Raw genomic sequence first — 19,321 nt, 5'->3', positions numbered from 1 at the left:
ACGGCTCACAAATTTCTGAATTAGGGGAGCTGTTTCTGAAGTTTGCCCTCCCTGCACTTGGGAGACATTTTCACTCTTAAATCTGTATCATATTCCAAGTAAGAGTTCAGAGACAGTATAAATATCAGTTGGTGACCACTTAAAATACTTCAATTACTTGCAATAAAATAATTATAAATGCAAACCCCTTCTACAGTTCAACTTTAGAGTTGTGCAATATTTTCTGCCATGAAACTTTCACTTTTGAATTTTACTACTTGATTCAATCCCTATTGATTAATAAAATCATAAAAGCAGTTTTCCTTTTTTTATAAAAGCAGTTTTTCCTTTAAAAAATTTTTATTTGCCAAACTATCTTTAAGTTGTTGTACCATCTTTAAATTCTAATCTTTTTACTCGTATGAAATCAGGATACTTTACTGAAAAATGCAACAAGGAAGGAGAATAAATTCAAACAAAAGATTCATGACAAAGATTTGAAGCCACCATGTGGTAAGTAATGCATATTGCTTGAGGTTATTTCAGTGCCTTGAACAATTCTTATTATACTCTTTATGGCTTCATGTTGAATAATTATCTCACAACCCACTCTACTGATTAGCAATTAAACAGCCAAAGCCACTATCTAGCACTTACATTTCAGTAAATATTTCCAGCTTCTTAGGACAAACCTAGCATTCATGGGAAATTTATCATTTGATACACAGAAAATAAAATTGATAGAATATAAAGAGCAATTCAATTATTAATTTCTATAATAGTTAACATTGTTTAGAGAAGATACTTGCATTGCCTTTTCTTCACAATGACCAGTGATGGGCAAACTCCCCTTAGCTCATTTCAAAATTGGGTTTTTTGGAAAATAACTCAGTTTGCCAAGCCCAAACAACAAATTGTGTTTTTCTTCCCCAGTTTCAAATGGGAGAAAGCTCACCATGTTCCAGACAACATCATTTACCTCTGTCATCACTATGATGCTTTTTTTGGCTTCCCAATTTCTCTCAAATCCAGCACAACTTCATCCTTTCCCTTCAAAGCCCTCCATAGCCTTAACCTCCTTACCTCACTATTCGTAGACCTACAATTGTCTCTTGCTCCCTCAAATCACTTTGTCTTTTTACCTTGCTACCTCTTAATGCCTCAAACTACTTCCCAGAACACCCTCCTGATGTTGCCCCCTCTCCTTCTGTCACACTCTCCAAAAATAGTTCTTCCAAAAAACCTGAAAGAATCCCTTAGTTGTTCTCCGTTACTGAAACCAAACTTAAGTACAAATAGTGGAAATGAATACACATTCTTCTATTTTACGTTCAGCTTTCCCACTTCTCTCTGTTGTCTCCCTCATCTCTAAACTTTAGACTGTAAGCTCCCTATGGCAGGAATTGCCTTCTTGCATTACTCTGTAAAGTGCTATAGGTATGGATGGCACTAAATTTAGTCATTTGCTACCTCCCAATTTTAAGTGCATTGGCTGCCTATCAGCTTGCTTACATTATTAGGTCCAACTTTTAACCTGTAAAACTCCAAACAGACTGAGTCCAGCTCCTCTCCCCACATCATTCCTACCGTCTACTGAGATCAGCTGCAGAAATCTTGTTCCAGACCCCACCTGAAAGAGTTGTCACTTAGGGATGAACAGCAAGTCTACTTCTGCTGCAGCCCAGTTCTGTGGACTATCAGTAAGGCTAACGGATTAAGCATCCAACAATTCACAGTACCCTTCTAAATCAGAACACTTTTAGTATATTCTGATTCTCAACTAATATCTTGACTTAGTTTATTCAGCTTAACAGCCCATAGGCTGTACACTATAACGAAGTTTAAGAATTAGAAGTAACAGTTAAAGAAAAGGTTGCCACGTCCACAGCGCAGCTTTTACAAAGGCCACTCAGTAATAGTTTTAACTTTAAGGAGTCAGGAATGTTCGAATACTTCAGAAGCCACTTTTTAAAGGAATCTCTCTCTGGCTAGTTCATGCTTTGGACAGTGAAAAATGGTATGGGACAGTGAGTCAACTTCAGCTGAAGGGCAATCACAGAAGCGCTAGTCCGGGGGTATCTTGAGGAAGTGGCCCTTCATCTGGGCTGTTGACAATGCATTGCGACGTGCAATCATATTTGACCGCCTCAGTTTTGGAACTACCAGCATACTAAGGTAATGAGGCAGGTCAAACTGGGTAGAATATTTAATTCCCATGTAGAATGGGAAGCATTTTCGTGCAGCATCCTTTTGGAGGGAATCCCAGTCCTGTTTAAGCAGCTTCTGTGTAAGCAGTTCTCATCTTTTCCCTGTTAAAGACTTTGGGTCACACGAAGCAAATTTGTTTATTTCCGTGTCCACAGTTTTTTTACCACTATCACCCAAGCAATATCTTACACAACATTTTTGCCTTGTATAACAGTATGACTGAGGTAAGCATGTAGTTCTCTGGATCATGGTGCTAATACTAAAATGTTAAGTTGAACGCTGATCCAAGATATTACCATATCTAAAATATGGTTATGCTTTGTTATTCTCATCAAGACTCACAGACAGAAATAAAATTTCTAATAAAATTCTACTAGATACTTGAGATGGTTACAATAGACTCTTCCTAATAAACTGAATGCAAGCTTACTTGAAAAATTCTTCAATAGCTCTGAAGATGGCTGGATGGCATGCAGCTCGGTGCTGTGAAAATAAAATGGGAGATTAATTTAGATAAAACTTGTATCTGACTCTTCAGTACAAAGATGATCACAAAGTCATATTACCTTGACAATTTGAATTGGTCTTTCTTGTTTAGAGCATTGAAAGAGATACATTTTGGAGAAATTTTTGTGAAATGGGTGAAGTCAATGTATACCTCACAAACAGCTAGAATTATGGTCAATGGCCAACTAACTAAATCTTGTGAGATTCAAAAAGGGATGCATCGAGGGTGTCCATTATCACCACTTTTATTCATTCTGGTGTTGAGAGATTCTGAATAGAGACATCAGACAAGATGAAAGGATTTCAGGGGTTAAAGTCAAGAAAGAGACATACAGAGAGCCTTTGCAGAAGACTTAGTCATAACTCTGGAAGATCCCTTAAGAGGAATTGAGATATTGATGCAGAAATTGAAAGAATTTGACAATCTGGTGGGTTTCAAAGTTAATGAACATAAAACAAAGATGTTAACAAAAAATATGGATTTAGAAGAACAGGAAGAGCTGTTGAAGAAAAAAGGGTTTAAAGTGGAAAAAAGGATAAAATATTTAGGTATTACATTGATGGGGAAGAACTGTATACTATTTCAAAATAACTGAGAAAATTTGGGAAGAAATTAAAAAGGATATGCTGAGATGGGACAGATTACAGTTGTCTCTGTTGGGGAGGGTATCAGTTATTAAGATGAATGTTATTCCTAGAATGTTGTTTTTGTTCCAGACAATACCGATCCTAACATCAGATATACCATTATTACAAGATGCAAAGGGGTGGCTTAGGACTACCAGATTTAAAGTTGTACTTTGCAGCCTCATGTCTGATGTGGATGAAGGAATGGATGACTCTGAAAAATTATAGACTCTTGGCACTAGAAGGACATGACTTGTGATTTGGTTGGCATGCCTATTTATAGTATGATAAAGGTCAATATGGATTTCAAAAAGGGAAATCCTTATTGTTTCCTATGGGAAAAAAGTCAAAAGCGACTACCATTGCAGAAACACACTGGGGCAAGGCAGCCGTGACCAAGGCACACTCCTAAATACAAGCTGAGCTCATCTCAGAGAAAGCCCAATAGAACCAAACTGAAGTACAGGAATGGAATATCCCCAGAACCAAATTGAAGGAAGGGGGGGGGGACACATCAGAGAATCACATCTATTCTATCCAAACCAAACTAAAGCAAGGGACACTGTTGCAACTTAGCCCAACAGAAGCAAACTGAAGCACAGGAATGAATCCCCCAGAACCAAAGAGAAGCAAGGAGGCCAACATCCCATAAGAGAATCGTATCCATTCCACTCAAACCAAACTGAAGGGACACTGTTGAAACTTAGCCCAAATGAAGCAAGGGAATGCCTTGTGCTTGTGGTTGGGTACTACTCAATTCTGTTCTGTTTCCCCACTGGCTGAACCCTGTGTCTGGCTGCTGTGAATGACACTGGTTCTGTCTCACTCCCCAGCCACCCCCAGCCTCCCAAAAATACACAAAAATGTTCGTCCACCTCCAGGGAGACCAATTATATCGGGATCAAATTCCATACTTGAACCCCTTGCACAATATCTGGATCACATTCTCCAGCCGTTTGTAGTAAAAGTGAAATCCTATGTTAAAGATACCACTGACTTTATCAATTTTGTTGAAAACATCAGGATCCCTGAGAATGCTCTCCTTCTGACTATGGACGTTCAGTCCCTCTACACCTCGATCCCACATAGGGAAGCTAGACAGGTGATAGAGGAGGTCTTGGAACAAAGACCTCTTAAAGTTCCACCTACCCACTTCTTGTTAGACCTCCTAGATATCATCACGGAACGTAATTATTTTAGATTCGAGTCACAATTTTATTATCAGATCAAGGGAGTGGCTATGGGGTGCTCTGCGGCACCCAGCATAGCCATTCTCTTTATGGCCCATTTGGAAGATCAATATTTCTTTAACGAAACAGCTAATCCTTACCACAATCAGATAGTCTGTATGAAGAGATTTGTGGACGATGTGTTCATGATAATTAAAGAGTCACAATGTGTTGAAGGCCTGATGGGATGGATTAATAATTTAAATCATCATATCAAGTTCACTCATCAGAGCCATCCAGAATGTATTACATTCCTGGATGTTGTCGTCTTTAAACGGACAGACACCCAGTTAGAAGTTAGACCTTTCAGGAAGCTAACTGACCGAGCGGCGTATTTGGATTACTCTTCCTATCATCATTTAAATCTGAAGAATAATATACCTTTCAGCCAGTTCCTACGTATTAAGAGGAATGCGTCTCAACAACAAGATTTTTTGCATGAGGCTAGGAACATGACGGCCGCTTTTAGAGCGCGGGGCTATCCGAACCACGTGATCACACAGGCAAGGACCCGAGCGGAGGCAATTCCACGTACCGACCTTTTGAGATATAAGACCCGTGACCAGCCGTTTGGGAACAACATTACATGGGCTATGGACTTTTCGCCCTTGGCAGGGTCCATTGCAGGCATTATTAAAAGGAACTGGCATGTTTTGCGGGATATTCCGGTCTGCAACTTTCCCGCATGTATTGGGTTCAGACGAACCAGAAGCTTACGAGACATGCTGGTCCGCTCTGATTTAAAAACGCAGGAGGTTGCTTCCAATTTGCCGCAGGGCCATTTTCCCTGCGGTCACTGCAACATCTGTCCCTTGAGTATTGACCTTAAAAATATATCACATCCGAGGACCGGTCGCCCACTGTTCTCCAAATATTTTTCAACATGTGCCACAAATGATGTGGTTTACCTGGTCCAATGCACCTGCACTTTATTATACGTGGGGAGTACATCGCGCCCGGTCAGACTGAGGATCCAGGAACACATTTCAAAAATTAGGACTCAGAATCAGGAAGCACCTTTATCTCAGCACTTTCAAAGGCATCATAGGAACGAAAGAGAATTGAAGTTTACAGTTCTAGAGATCGTTAGCAATCCAGGCTATGCTAATAAGCGTCTATTACAGGCAGAAGCACGGTGGATATTTAGACTCAACACCTTGATACCGGCAGGGTTAAATAATGAATTAGATTACTCAGTATTTTTATGAATTTAGATCTGACTATTTTTGTAGGTTTCATCACTTACAGAGAAGGACTGAGACAACTGGTAGGTCCATGAGGTTTTAGGATATTTACCCAGTATTTATTGAAATGGTGTATTTATTGAAATGTTGTATATATTTATTGAATGATGTATATTTATTGAGCAATGGAAATATTTATTGAACAATAATTATTTATTGAATGTATCTAATGAAAGTGTATTAATCAATTGAATGTTTCTTTAAATGCTGTACTAAGGGGTTGGAAGCTGTAATTGGTCCCTTTAAGTCATGATGGGGTAATTGAATTAACTGCTATATAAGTGGATATTGGGAATAATTAAGTACCCGTTCCACTGCGTCATTGTTCTTTCAGTATTGGAGGTGGAAACAGTAGAAGAAGAAATGATGGCAAGTATATAACTGTACAATTTTGTTATACGTCTGTACAGACAGGCTTTTGTTAGCAGCTTACCACATTATGGTCTATTATAGAAATAACGGCCTGAAGAAGGAAGTGAAACGAGTAAAAGTGAAAGAGACCGGTTGAACTCGTCGCCGTGGATACTGCTTTCAGTGAAGTTAACAGCCACTATTACTATATCGTGGCATTGCTGCTATTACTGACTATTCTTGGACATTGGGTGATCGAATTTGTACTAATGAAGGTTAATTTGAACCGGAAAAATAATTGATTTTGTATTTCACTAGTCCGTATATTGGGCGTTGTGGTGTAGTGAATTCGGGACTGCATGGGAATCGTTATTATAATTACACCGTATCTATTGTGTGTGTTTTGGAACTTCCTTGAGCCTGCGTGCTCTTTCAGTCTTGTATATTTCAGGAGTTGATTCCCATCAATACAAAGAAATTTGGTTGAAAGATGACCCCTCCAGCCCACTGGATAGCTCCCAGAGTGATTTTCCCATAGAAAACAAAGGCCAAATTTTACTGATTTTTTTGTTGTTGAAAATTTGGTATTTTAAGATGAATTCCGAACTGAATTGCATACCCCCACTGTTAAATAAATTGTTTTGGTTTTAATAACATTGTTATGCTTTATGTTTTACACTAAAAGTTGCCTTGATTTGAGCTGGTGCTCTAGAATTAACTTTTCTATGTTGGTGGTTTTCAAGGAAACACTTTCTAATCTGATTGCCACAGAATTCTTGAAATTTACAGAGGATTCTGAGGCATGTTCTAGAGTAACAAGTTGAGTTCTCCTTCAGTTCCTAGGGGCAAACAAAAACTCTGCTGAGCTTCTCCATACACCCATGTGAACTGAGAGAATATCAAAGAATGCATTGAACTGATCTGTTTAATAGGGCTGTTATCCAAGTATATTCAGTTTACAGGCTCTAATCCATATCTTGCTGTTAATTAAGTTAACCTGTGTAATATATTACCTCTCCCCAGATTAGAAAATTAACCACTTCACTCTATGTTCAAAAATCTCACTATCTTTATTCACTCTCATTTTGAGACATACTCCTTAGACAGAGGCAGGGAGATTTGAGTTTTTCACTGTGGCAACCCTCTCTGGATGCCCAGCTTTTAGCTCGTTAGTTTAAAGCAGTAATCTATGCTACTGTTTCAGGAATACTTTTTATATTATTAATAAGATTAAAAGCCCAGTAAAAAAGGCAGAAAAATAAAAGAAAAAAGTAAAGAAAAAAGAATACCAAAACAGAAAAAGAACAAAGATTGAAAATAACCAAGAAAAAAAATACGTTTCATTTTCCATTTTTCTCTACAACACCTATCATATTTTAATAAACATTATACTTCTAGTTTTAATATTCCCAAAACTTACCTTTACAATATTGCCCCCCTTCTATTTATCTTTCCCAAATTTATCTTCTTAGAAATAAAAAACACAAATCATCAGTTCATTTTTCCTTGTCTCACGCAGAAAGTCAATAAGGGGGTTCCAGTTAACCATAAAAGTAGACAATGTTTTATCTCTGATCAGAGCTGTAAGTTTAGCCATCTCTGCTAACTCTGTCATTTCCACAATCGAGTTCTCAGTTGAAGACAATACTGTACTTTTCCATTTTTGTGCATATAAAAGCCTAGCCACCATGGTCATACATAGAAATAAGATAGCAAGTTTATTATCCAACTATTTATCCATTAGTCCCAACAAAAATGCTTCTGGTTTAAAGGCTTATACTGATCTTCAACATTTTTTGTATTATCATATGAATTTGTGACCAAAAGTTTTTGCTTTAAAGCAAGTCCACCAAAGATGATAAAATGTTCCTTCATGTTGCTCACATTTCCAACATTTGTTTGACATACCTTTACTCATTTTTGCTAATTCATCAGGAGACACATACCACTGATACATCATCAGGGGCTTCTGTGTGCGTGTTCTGCTTTGAGTTCATTCTGCTTTCTTTTCATGGGGTGTGGGGACTCTGTGTGTGCGTGTGTGTTTGTTGCTTTCATTCTTTTGTTGACTGAAGTTGACATTGTTATGGTTCCCACAGCTTTTGAAGGCAGACTGGTTCTGTGTTAGTTAAATATATCAGTTATGGCTATTCCAGTTTTATGTTAGGAATGGATAGCTGTGTCCAAGTCACAGAAGGCTTTCATCAATATATTCATCAGCATATAGGTGTTCTTATGTCTTAATAGCTGTAACTCAAATGGTTCTCCCCACCCTCAGCTGATTAACATCACTGAAATTACAGAGGACATATGGGTGTTAAGGAAGTTTTTATGAATATTGTTTGCGTGGGACATTGGAATATTTATGAGCATTTCACAATGTCACAACAACTTAGCCATTGGTAAGGTAGAGATGGCAGGCAACAAAAAAAAGCCATTTTAAACTAAGTATAACTCTAATGCAGCTAAAGTTGAGTATCTAATTTTGAACTGCTCCAATAAAACAAAACCCTCCCTGAAAATTGGAAAATTCAATATTTATTAGATTAGGAATTTCAGACTCTGTGGAATTTTGAGAAAGAGTTTTAGATTTTTTTTTCTACGCTAGCAGAGGGAATCTGTTAGAATTTAGATTTGTCAGATGAGTTTTGGATTTTTAGCAGCCCCCTCCTTCTTGCATATTTTAAAATATGATTCCAAAGAAATGAAATGTTTGGGAAAGGGAATGGAAGATTTCACTTTTTGTAGAGGATTCAGAAAGGGGGAAAAAACCCTTTCTCATAATAGTGTAATTTTCCAAGCTTACTAACATTTATCTCATCGTAATGCATTGTGCTAGGTTCCAGGAAGTGGCATCATTTCCGGGAGTGGCGGCACTTCCGGGAGTGACGGCACCACACATTTACAGGAGCGTGCGCACGCATGTGTAATAACAGAGAGTTCCACCACCTCTTTTCCCAGAAAAAAAGCCCTGCTGAGTGGTATCTTCTTTAAAATAATTCCAACTTCCTGTATTCTCAATTTCTTCTTCTAAGGTTGTTGTAGAACTTGATCTCTTATCAACTTTTCACAAAATGCACTATGATATCTTTTGGTAGCTTGTTCTGTGTCGCATAGCTAGTGGAGACTCTGTATACCTTATCCAATTCCATGTCAACTCTTGGGATGTCCCACTGGAGAAATTCTGCCAAGGCCTCTACCACCCTATGTCGAATATCTTCATCTTGTGTCTCCCTAACTCCTTGTAGTCTCAGAGGATATTCTTTCTCCCTTAGTTTCAAGTTAACTTGATGTTTCTCCAACTCTCTATCAAACGCTGCTGTTCTGCTGTCCAGGATCTCCACTTGATCGTTGTTGTTACCTCCTCAGAAGTTTTTTTTAACAGAACCTTCAATATTTTTAATTTGGTCAGCTAAATCTGTTTTAAATTTCATAAAATTGTCTTCCATTTTCTTTTCAAATAAATCTAATTTATCACCTAATTGGTCAACAAGTTTTTGCATCAGATCAGTGAGTGTGGGAGTGTCTATAGATGTAGATTGTTTTCTTGTACCTTGAGATATTTTCCACTAGATGGCTCTGTTTCCCTATGAATAATCTGTAAAGCCTTTTTACAGATAGTGTTGTTTACTATCAACTTTGTTTACATTCCAGTCCCAAGTTTCAAGGCCATTGCTTCAACCTTAGCTTCTTCTATGCAGTTTTGTTTTAACCAGTCCGGTCAAAACACTTTCTGTCAATACAAATTCACAATTTACAGAGAAAAACAAACAATAAACTTTTTTGTTCCCCTTAATTTGTTAAATCTTTCCTTTTCAGATATAGTTTGAGAGCTTTCTGCTAATGGTGTATCATTAGTCTTCTTATTTTAGTTAAAGGGAAGGGGGGAAAAGAAAGTCCAAGAAAGCAGAGTATTATCTCACCACACAATAAATAATTGTGTCGCAGAGTTGGTTAATTCTTTGAAGTCCTTAGAGATTTAAGACTTGAGGGTAGGCTTGCCTTTGAACTCCAATCGTAAAAGCGAGTTTTCTCCTCATCTCCAGAAGCCCCAAATTTCCAGCCACCGCTCAGGTCAAAACTTGGCAGTAAGACCTTCAGCAGAGCTGTCAAATGGAGCACAAATGGGTAAACTCAATCCCTCTTTATCCAGAGCGATTTGTCAGCTGGAATCACATCTCCAGCCATTACAGCCAGTTTGGTGTAGTGGTTAAGAGCGTAGGACTCTAATCTGGAGAGCCGAGTTTGATTCCTCACTCCTCCACTTGAAGCCAGTTGGGTGACCTTGGGCTAGTCACAGCTCTCTGGAGCTCTCTCAGCCCCACCCACCTCACAGGGTGTTCGTTGTGGGGATAATAATAACATACTTTGTAAACTGCTCTGAGTGGGCATTAAGTTGTCCTGAAGGGTGGTATATAAATTGAATGTTGTTGTTGTTATTAAAGCTATGTTGTCTCTCCCAACATGGAAAGCTACAGGCAGTCATGCCCTCCCATCATGTGACCTACTCTATGCCACTGTTATTCTTCAACTACTGGGCTACCATTTCTTTCACAAAATGACTTGCTACCCTAGTGAAGCTCTCCTCCTCCCCCTGGAGGCCTTTGTTCACTTTTCTTCAGTAACTTTCTTTTTCTAACTCCAGCAAGTTACTTTCCACCCTCATCTCTATGGCTCTGCCTCTCCAAATGGCCACAATCACTACAACATCTAATGTTCTCTGGCATCTCTACATTGTTTGGGAACAGCAGAAGTAACAGGTAAACTATTTTTCAGGGAAACTGGTCCATCATCATTTATCTTACTGAAGCATCTTTGATAACTGTCCAAAGAATCTGTCATACATGCCTCCTGCATATCTGCCATGAATGTATATGGGCTGTGCCCCTGGTCTCTAAGAGCGTGGGAAGTTCTTTATGGTTGCAATGCCAGCAGGTTATCTCACAAATGTTTACTTTCTCTTTCTCCTCTGCTGAGCCAGTGTCCTTGACTGCAAGCTGAAACTGGCTCAAAATGTATCTTTCTTGAGAGCCAGAGATGTTCATCTTTCCCACTGTCTACTCTAAAACAATGTCTCACTTCAAACCCCCCCCCCCATTAACAGTCCTCTTTCCCAATGCGGGAAGAGTCCCTATAACTAACATTGCTAGCCCCACATACGTCACTTCTGCCAATTCCACTGTCTATGCACCTTGTACTGAATGGATCTCTAATAAAGTTACTTCAACTGGAACACCTGTGTGTTAACTGTGAAGAACTTGGGGGATCTAACTGCCAGGAACTGACAGAACCCCAGGGATCCTTCATGTAGGTGAAAGAATGTACCATCATAATAAATACCATCATACTGAGAAAATTAACATTTCATCAGGCGTCAGACATGCATTAAATCCTCAAAACACCATTAATTTTACCAAGAAGCAGCCTTAGACTATCATCCATATCTGTTATGGAATGTAAAGTGGTACATAAAATTTTCTAAAAATATTAAAGAGTTGCTCAAAAACATCAGTATTCATGAAGGCAGTAATATTTACTATAAAATACATACAAATTTACCTGCATGCTGTTCAGTGTGCTCTCCCATTGAAACAATGCAGCAATACAAAATCTAAATTATTTTTTACAGTAGCTTCAGACTGGAAACAGTTACTTCAGATAATTAAGAGATGGAATGACTGGCAATGAAGGCTTTGAACTAGCAGGAGCTGTTCAATTAAATGTTAATATTAGAGAAATCTCCATCTTAAATTCTCAAAGCAGATGTCCAAACAAAATCCATGGATCTAAGCCAGCTCTGCAATGAATGATGTTTTAATATGCACAGGATTAGAGGTTTGTTGGATACATTTTAGAACATTTTCAGAATACAAAAGGGTAAATTGAGAAGACAGCTATTAATTTAGCATCTTCCGATTTTCTTGTGTCCCTTTCTTGCTTGAAAAAATTTCATTGCACTTTAATTTCATATCCAACTCCACGTTCTCAATGTTCTGCCATGCAGTTGCACTCAAGGTGTCATATTAAACGTGTGCCACCTAGTGTTTATGAGACCTCACAGCTGGCTCTCATATATTTGGAAACAGCAACCTGTAGCTTATCATCTCCAAACTTCCATTGTTTTTGAAAGATAAATGAGTGAATGTATCAGGATAACAGACCGCAGGCAAGAGGTGCAGTACCCCAACTGAAGAATACTCTCAAAAAAAAAAAAGAGCAGCAGCTTTTCGGCAAATTTCTAGGTTTCATATCATTTCTACAAGGTAAGCCAATCTCTTTATGTTTCTAAATGTACCAGACAATTTCACTTACAAAACAACCTCTAATACTTTTGTTAACTCTGGCATGGATCATGACCCTGCACTGGGGCCTTCTTTTAAAAAATTAATGTTCTTAACAAAGAAAGCTTCAAGAAAATTCTCATTAAGCCAGTGTGCTGCAGACGACTGTTAGATTTAAACACAAGAAACAGATTCCAATCCCCGCACAACTCCAAAGAACACTGGATGACCCTAAGCAAGTATCCATTTATTAAGGGTTATTGTGAGGCTAAAATGCCACATGAAGCTCCCCAGACAAAGGGTAAAATACATGAACCTGCCTTATATTCAAGGACATTATTGTCTTCTCAGACTGGCAGTGGTCTCCATGGTCTCCAGTAAAAGTCTTTCATATCACCTACTACCTGATCCTTTTAACTTGAAATGCCAAGGGTTGAATCTGGGTTTAATTACTCGTTGAATAAAGAAGTATATTATTTTTTCTACCCTGAACCTACTGTCCATTAACTTCACTGGGTACCCCTAAGTTCTAGCATTGTGAGAGAGGGAAGAAAAGCTTCCTCTATTCATTTTTTACATCCCACTCCTAATTCTATCATTCTCTACCATGTTCGCCCCTCCCCACCTTAGTTGTCTCTTTCCTAAACTGACACTCCCAGATTTTTCAGTCTTTTCTCACAGCAGAGGTTCTCCAACCCATTAAACATCTTGGTTATCCTCTTCTGTACCTTTTTCTCAGACTGCAATCTGTTTTGCGGTATAAAATATACAATGTATTTGAATCTAGACCAAAAGGAACCGTATGGAAATAATTGACCCAATCTGCAAATTAGTATGTGACTGTTTTAGACTACTCTAAATCCATCAAAATGTGGTGGTTTATTATTTTCCTGCCTGCTCACCACCTTTCTGACTTGTTTTTTAGCTTTTGCAGAGTTAGTAGGTAAGGACAGAGGGGAAGACCCATTTCCCAGGCTACTTGTGGATCTCTTTCGGTTTAGGAACACCACAGGCAGGCAATACAGAAAATAAGGGCTGAGGACATCACTTTGCATGTTGTGGGCTGTTTCCACAAAAACTTTAAGATTCAGCTTTCCTCAGTTGCTGCCATGCTTTCTGCAGAAGCATGCTGACCACAGTCCTTCCATACAGCATCACTCCCCTGTCCCCTGCCACTGTTTTGTCATTTGTGTTTTGTGCCTGTTCATACACATGCACTACAAAAAGTTAGATTATCTTTTGGCTAGCGCTTTTGTGATCAAGGAAACAGCATGAGAACGGGACAGCTGATCGCTGTGGTGGGCCACAAATGAGTCCTGCATATACCTAAAGTTGTGCAGAGCTCAAAAGCAGAGATGAAAGAGTGATGATATACCAGTATAAAAACAGTGTAACTTTAACTGTTGTGCATCTAGGTCTTCCGTGCAGGCACACATGGGGACTGCGTACGTGCAGGCCTGCCGATTTCGGAGATTTTTATAGCTCAGAACCACTAGGGGGTGCCCTCGGCTCTCAATGAACATACGTGGCCATTTTCCCCACTGAAAATGGCTCTTAAGAGGCGGGGCGCCCCTGACATACCCTCAGTCCTCTTTCGCCGTTGAGCCCTAAGGTAAGTAACAAAGACATTAGCAGGGAAGGAGGGAGGGTGTGTGTGCCTGCACGGAAGACCTAGATGAACAACAGTTACAGGTAAGTGCAACACTGTTTTTCATCTACAGTCTTCCCTTGCAATTCCACATGGGAGATTACAAAACTTAATTACCTGGGTGGAGGTAGTGACTAGTTGTCACAGGAAAATTGATTGCAGAACTGCCGTGCCCACCGCCATCTCATTTCTATCTAGGACGTCAAGGGCATAGTACTGAACAAACGTGTCAGCCGATGCCCACGTTGCCGCCTTGCAGATATCCTGGATCGAAACCCCTCTCAGGAAAGCTGCAGACGACGCCTGAGACCTGGTGTAATGAGCATGAACTTCCAACAGACAAGGTAAGTTTGCAGTTCTATAACACAACAAAATAGCTTGAACCACCCAACAAGCCAAGGTTTGGGGGCTAGCCTTCCTACCCTTCTTTGGGCCCGAGAAGCACACAAACAGGTGAGAATCTATTCTAATAGGCTCTAAGAGATCTAAGTAAAAAAGAATTGCCCTACATACATCTAAAGAATGAAGGGCCTTTTCAGCCTCTGAATTCTGGTTACGGAAAAACACTGGTAAGGACATTTCCTGGGAAAGGTGGAAGCTAGACACTACCTTAGGTAAAAAGTCTACCTTTGTCCTAAGGACCACTTTCTCCACACGGACTTTCAAATAAGAGGGCTCCTAGCATAATGCAGCTAATTCCCCCACCCTCCTGGCCGAAGTAACAGCTACCAGGAATGCCACCTTCATAGATAGAAAGCACAAGGGGCATGTGACCAACAGTTCAAGAGGTTTGGACATGAGTTGGGTCAGAACCTAAGGTAGGGACCACTGTGGGACTATAGCCCTGACAGGGGGAAACAAATTATTTAACCCTTTTAAAAACATTTTGGAAGTATAGTGAGAAAACACTGTCCTTCAATCTACTGGGGGATGGAAGGTGGAAATGGCCACCATGTAAACCCTTACAGACGAATCAGACAAACCCCCTTGTTTAAGTTCCCAAAGGAAATCTAGAATTCCTGATAGAGAGGAAAGGGGATCCAAGCCCCTTTCCTGACACTAAACACTAAATTTATTCCACTTAATGGTGTAGGATTGACAAGTGGACAAGCGTCTTGCATACTGTAACACATGGGTCACTCCCTCAGAGAAGGTGTGCCCTGAAAGATCAGCCAGGCAGTTGGAGTTTCTCTGTGGTGAAATACTCCTTTCCACAATAACAGATCCAGTTCCATCGGGAACTGGTACAGTTGAGACTGCAACCATAGGAGAGTGTGGAACCACGGGTGCCATGGCCAGTACGGGGCTATCAGGATGGCCGATGCTCTGTCCGCCTGAATCTTGCTGATCACCTTGGCAAGAAGTGGAAACGTAAGAAACATGTAAAAGAGGTGAGTGAACCACTTTAGTTGAAATGCGTCCCCAAGTGACCCACGGCCTATGCTGCCTCTGGAACAGTACTGGGGAGTCTTAGGATTTTCTTCAGAAGTGAACAGATCCATGTCTGGAAAACTCCACTCTGAAAATACAGGGCTTAAATTAACGTCTTGCACATGTGATTGTCCCCCTGCAACATGCTTAAACGGTCCGCTACCATGTTGTCTATGCCTGGGATATGGACTGCTATCAACCAAACTGAATTGTCCGTGGACCAGTCCCAGAGTTTCATCACTTCCTTGCACAGAGTCACTGACAATGTGCCCCCCTGCTTGTTTATGTAATACATTGTTGTCGTATTGTCCGTACGTATCTGGATGGTCCTGTTCCTTACAGTATCTGCAAACGAGATCAATGCATATAATACTGCCCTCAGTTCCAGAAGGTTAATATGCTCTTGTTGTTCAGATTCATCCCATACACCATGAGCATAATACCTTTTACAGTGAGCCCCCCAACTAAGGGTGGATGCATCTGTAGTAACAGAGACATCTGTCTACAACCAAAATGAACCCCTTTAAAAAAAGATTAGAATCAATCATCCACCAATCTAAAGAACCCAGAACTTGTCGGGGCATGTTCAACTACTTGAGCTGAGGGTCCCGCTCAGGGAAGAACACAGAGCTAAACCAAAGTTGCAGTGGGTGCATATGTAGCCTCGCTAGGGAAACTACAGCAGTGATAGAGGCCATGCAGCCCAATAAGGTTTGAACCAGACAGGCAGACTGGAATCTGCATCTTTTGAATCTTTTTATCAGCACCTTTGTCTTCAGAGCTCTCTCTGAAGGCAAAAACCCTGCATTCTGTACACCCTCAATAACAGTTCGAATGAACTGTACAACCCTAGAAGGGTCAAGTTTAGACTTCTTTTGATTGACGAACAGACCGAATTTCAAACAGGTGGATAAAATTATGGAAACTTGTCTAGACACATCAGCAGCTGACTAACCGACAATCAACCAGTCATCCAGGTAGGGAAAAATGCAACACCCCTGGATCCTCAGGAAGGCTATTACCACTGCCACACATTTAGTAAAAACCCGCAGAGCAGTAGACAATCCAAAGGGGAGAACTCTATATTGGAAGACTTGTTCCCTGTAAGTAAAGCGTAGGAATGTCTTGTGTTCCTCAAAATTCGAGATATGAAAATAGCCATCGTTCAGGTCTATCACTGCAAACCAAGAATGTGGCGGCAATAACGTCAGCACTGCCTGCAAGGTCACCATCTTAAACTTACAAACTCAAATAAACTTATTCAAATTGCGGAGGTCTAATAGAGGTCTAAAACGCCCATCTTTTTTCTCTACCACAAACAGGTTGGAATAGAAACCCAAGAGTGCAGATTGATCTGTAACCTCCTCAATGGCTCCCTTGTCCAGAAGAGCTGACAACTCCGCCAACACCCCTGTCCAGGCCACTTAATCAGAAAAAACAGGGAGTCGCAGGTAAAGTAACTGTAAAAACTCAACTTTATAACCAATTTGAACAATTTTCAAAACCCAAGCATCAGAGGTGATCTTGCACTATTCTGCAAAAAATGAACTCAGCCTGACCCCAAACATAGGATCAGGTCCCTGTAATTGTCAAAATTGCTTTTGGGAGCGGGCCTGTTCCTTCAACTGCTGTTGATGAGCTCCCTGCTTGCCCTTATGATTTTACCTCCTCCTAGGACTGGATGATTGAGGGCTTTGATAGGACCATTGGGTATGGTAGGCATACCCCTGGTAAGGATGGAATCAGTGCTGATGACCCCGTGAGAAGGATCTATACTGGTATCTTCCAGAAGAATGATGCTGCTGTTGCTGGGAAATAACTCCATAGGAGCGAGTGGTAAGTCTGTCCTTCACTTTTTAGATAGAGAGTCATCAGATTTTTCTGAAAAGCGGGTAGGTCCCTCGAAAGGGAGATCTTTAACCTTGGTCTTGGTCTCTGCTGGTAAGGCTGTGGTTCTCTGCTGGTAAGGCTGTGGTTCTCAGCCAGGCGAACCTCCGTTGGACTACTGCGGAGAGTAGTGATCTTGTAGAAGTATCCACCATATTTCTGCTAGTGTTGATTTGATGGCGAGACAAACGGACCACCTCTTCTTGGATGACCTTGAGGAAGATTCTTTGATCTTCAGGCAATTTAGGAATAAAGGTGGCCACTTTATTCCAGAGTAACAACTGATAGGCCGCCATCATGGCTGCATAGTTAGCTATTTTAATATTAAAGGCAGCCGAGGTATACATCTTATGCCCCATAGCATCTACCTTCCTGCTCTCTTTATCCAAGGGCGCTGAGAGAGACCCTTGTTTAGGCTTGGATTGCATTTCCTCCATAACAATAAATGTGTTGTAGAATCTTGTCTTGTCTTTCAACTTTGGTTCCATAGATGCTACATCTACCTCTACAGCCCTGGCCATGTGCTGAACCAACTCTGAATATGCATGGAAATCATCAGTTGGTGAGGCTTCCTCCGAGGGACCAATCACACTGTCCGGAGAGTCAGATGGAGGAAAGTCATACAGCCTAGGTTGTAGGAGCCATCATCAAGGCCCATCTCAGAGCCACATGGGGTTCTTCTAGAACCGGTGCAGGAGTATGCCCTCATCGAAGGGGACCTCGAACGGTCTCGAGTCAGATGTTCTGAGTAGCAGGAGTCTTCTCTGTGGTGGCGATACAGAGCTGCCTCTTCACTGGCACGGTAACTCCTCGAATAAAGGCTACTCTCTCTATATGGGTAAGGGCTCATCCGATGTCTGGAACATCCTCTTCCTTCTCGGGAAAAGTGCAATGACCATTAGCCATGATGCGGTGACTTGGAACACCCCAATAGAGTGAGGGGCTTTTCTACTAAAATCACCTCTTCCTCCAACCAGCTTTTAGAACGAGTGTTACTGTGGGGTGATGAATGATCACCCGACCCTCAATGCCTCTTATCACGGGGCTCGGATCCAACATCCCCTTGAGGCTCAATAGAAGTCTGGGAGGAGATCACACTTTCTAAAATCGCCTTCTCGCGCTTTGAAGAGTGATGTCTTTTCTTCTTCTTTTTCCCGAGATTCGAGGGTGGATCCAACACCACCGTCAGTTCCGAGGTCTTCGGAACTGAGGAAGATTCACTCTGCTGGTTTTGAGGGGACCTTTGGTCCGAAGACACGAGTGACATGGAAGGCGTTCTACTCCGAGGTGTCTTGGAACCTGATGCCTTGGATCTGGAATCGTCCCATCGGGACCAAGGTGAACGGTCCGGGATAACAGTTGGTGCAGAAGATGTTCCACTGCGATGGGTCCTCGACTCCAATGGAGTTGGATCTGAGGTAGAAATTGCTGGCGCCGAAGAGCTGCGGACCATTAAGGCGATCAGATCTGATAATAGGCATGACTCCATATGGGCTGGGGATGGACAGGAGCACGGTGTCTTTGCTCCTGAAGACCTGGGATTGGGTAGAGTCGAAGAACCGGACGCGGTAGGGGTCTTTTTCCCGGATGGAGGGTCAGTCGCAGCCATGGCCCGTTGCCACAAGGCCTGCAGTCTCCCTGCCCCTTTTGCTCTAGCCTTCAGGGTGAAGGTACAGCAGTGTTTGCGTGCCTGTGTGTTGTGGGTCTCCCCCAAGCAATGCAGGCAGTTCCAATAACCATCGGCTCTTGTCATCTTCCTATCGCAGGAGATGCACCTCTTAAACAGAGCCTTCTTCGATATTTTCACCAATGCTGAACAACGAACTTCAAACAGTGAATGAGCTAGAACCTCCAGTATCAGCGGCAAAAGAGGAACTGAGAGTACGTCGGGGCACCCCGCCTCTTAAGAGCCATTTTCAGCAGGAAAAG

The 19,321-nt window shown here is 41.1% G+C and overlaps 1 protein-coding gene across 2 annotated transcripts in view; it reads right to left on the bottom strand.

The window, feature by feature from the left end:
- FANCC (FA complementation group C) overlaps positions 1 to 19,321 on the bottom strand; it is a 116,300-nt gene that overhangs the window by 18,952 nt on the left and 78,027 nt on the right. For both annotated transcript variants that reach the window (XM_054986687.1, XM_054986688.1), the window contains exon 9: positions 2,618 to 2,670. In XM_054986687.1, coding sequence (XP_054842662.1) covers positions 2,618 to 2,670 — 53 coding nt within the window. The remainder of the gene's footprint in view (positions 1 to 2,617; positions 2,671 to 19,321) is intronic.

Source organism: Eublepharis macularius, chromosome 8 (genome assembly GCF_028583425.1).
Source record: "Eublepharis macularius isolate TG4126 chromosome 8, MPM_Emac_v1.0, whole genome shotgun sequence".
NCBI classification, from domain to species: domain Eukaryota; kingdom Metazoa; phylum Chordata; class Lepidosauria; order Squamata; family Eublepharidae; genus Eublepharis; species Eublepharis macularius.
This window is presented reverse-complemented; position numbering and strand designations above follow the sequence as displayed.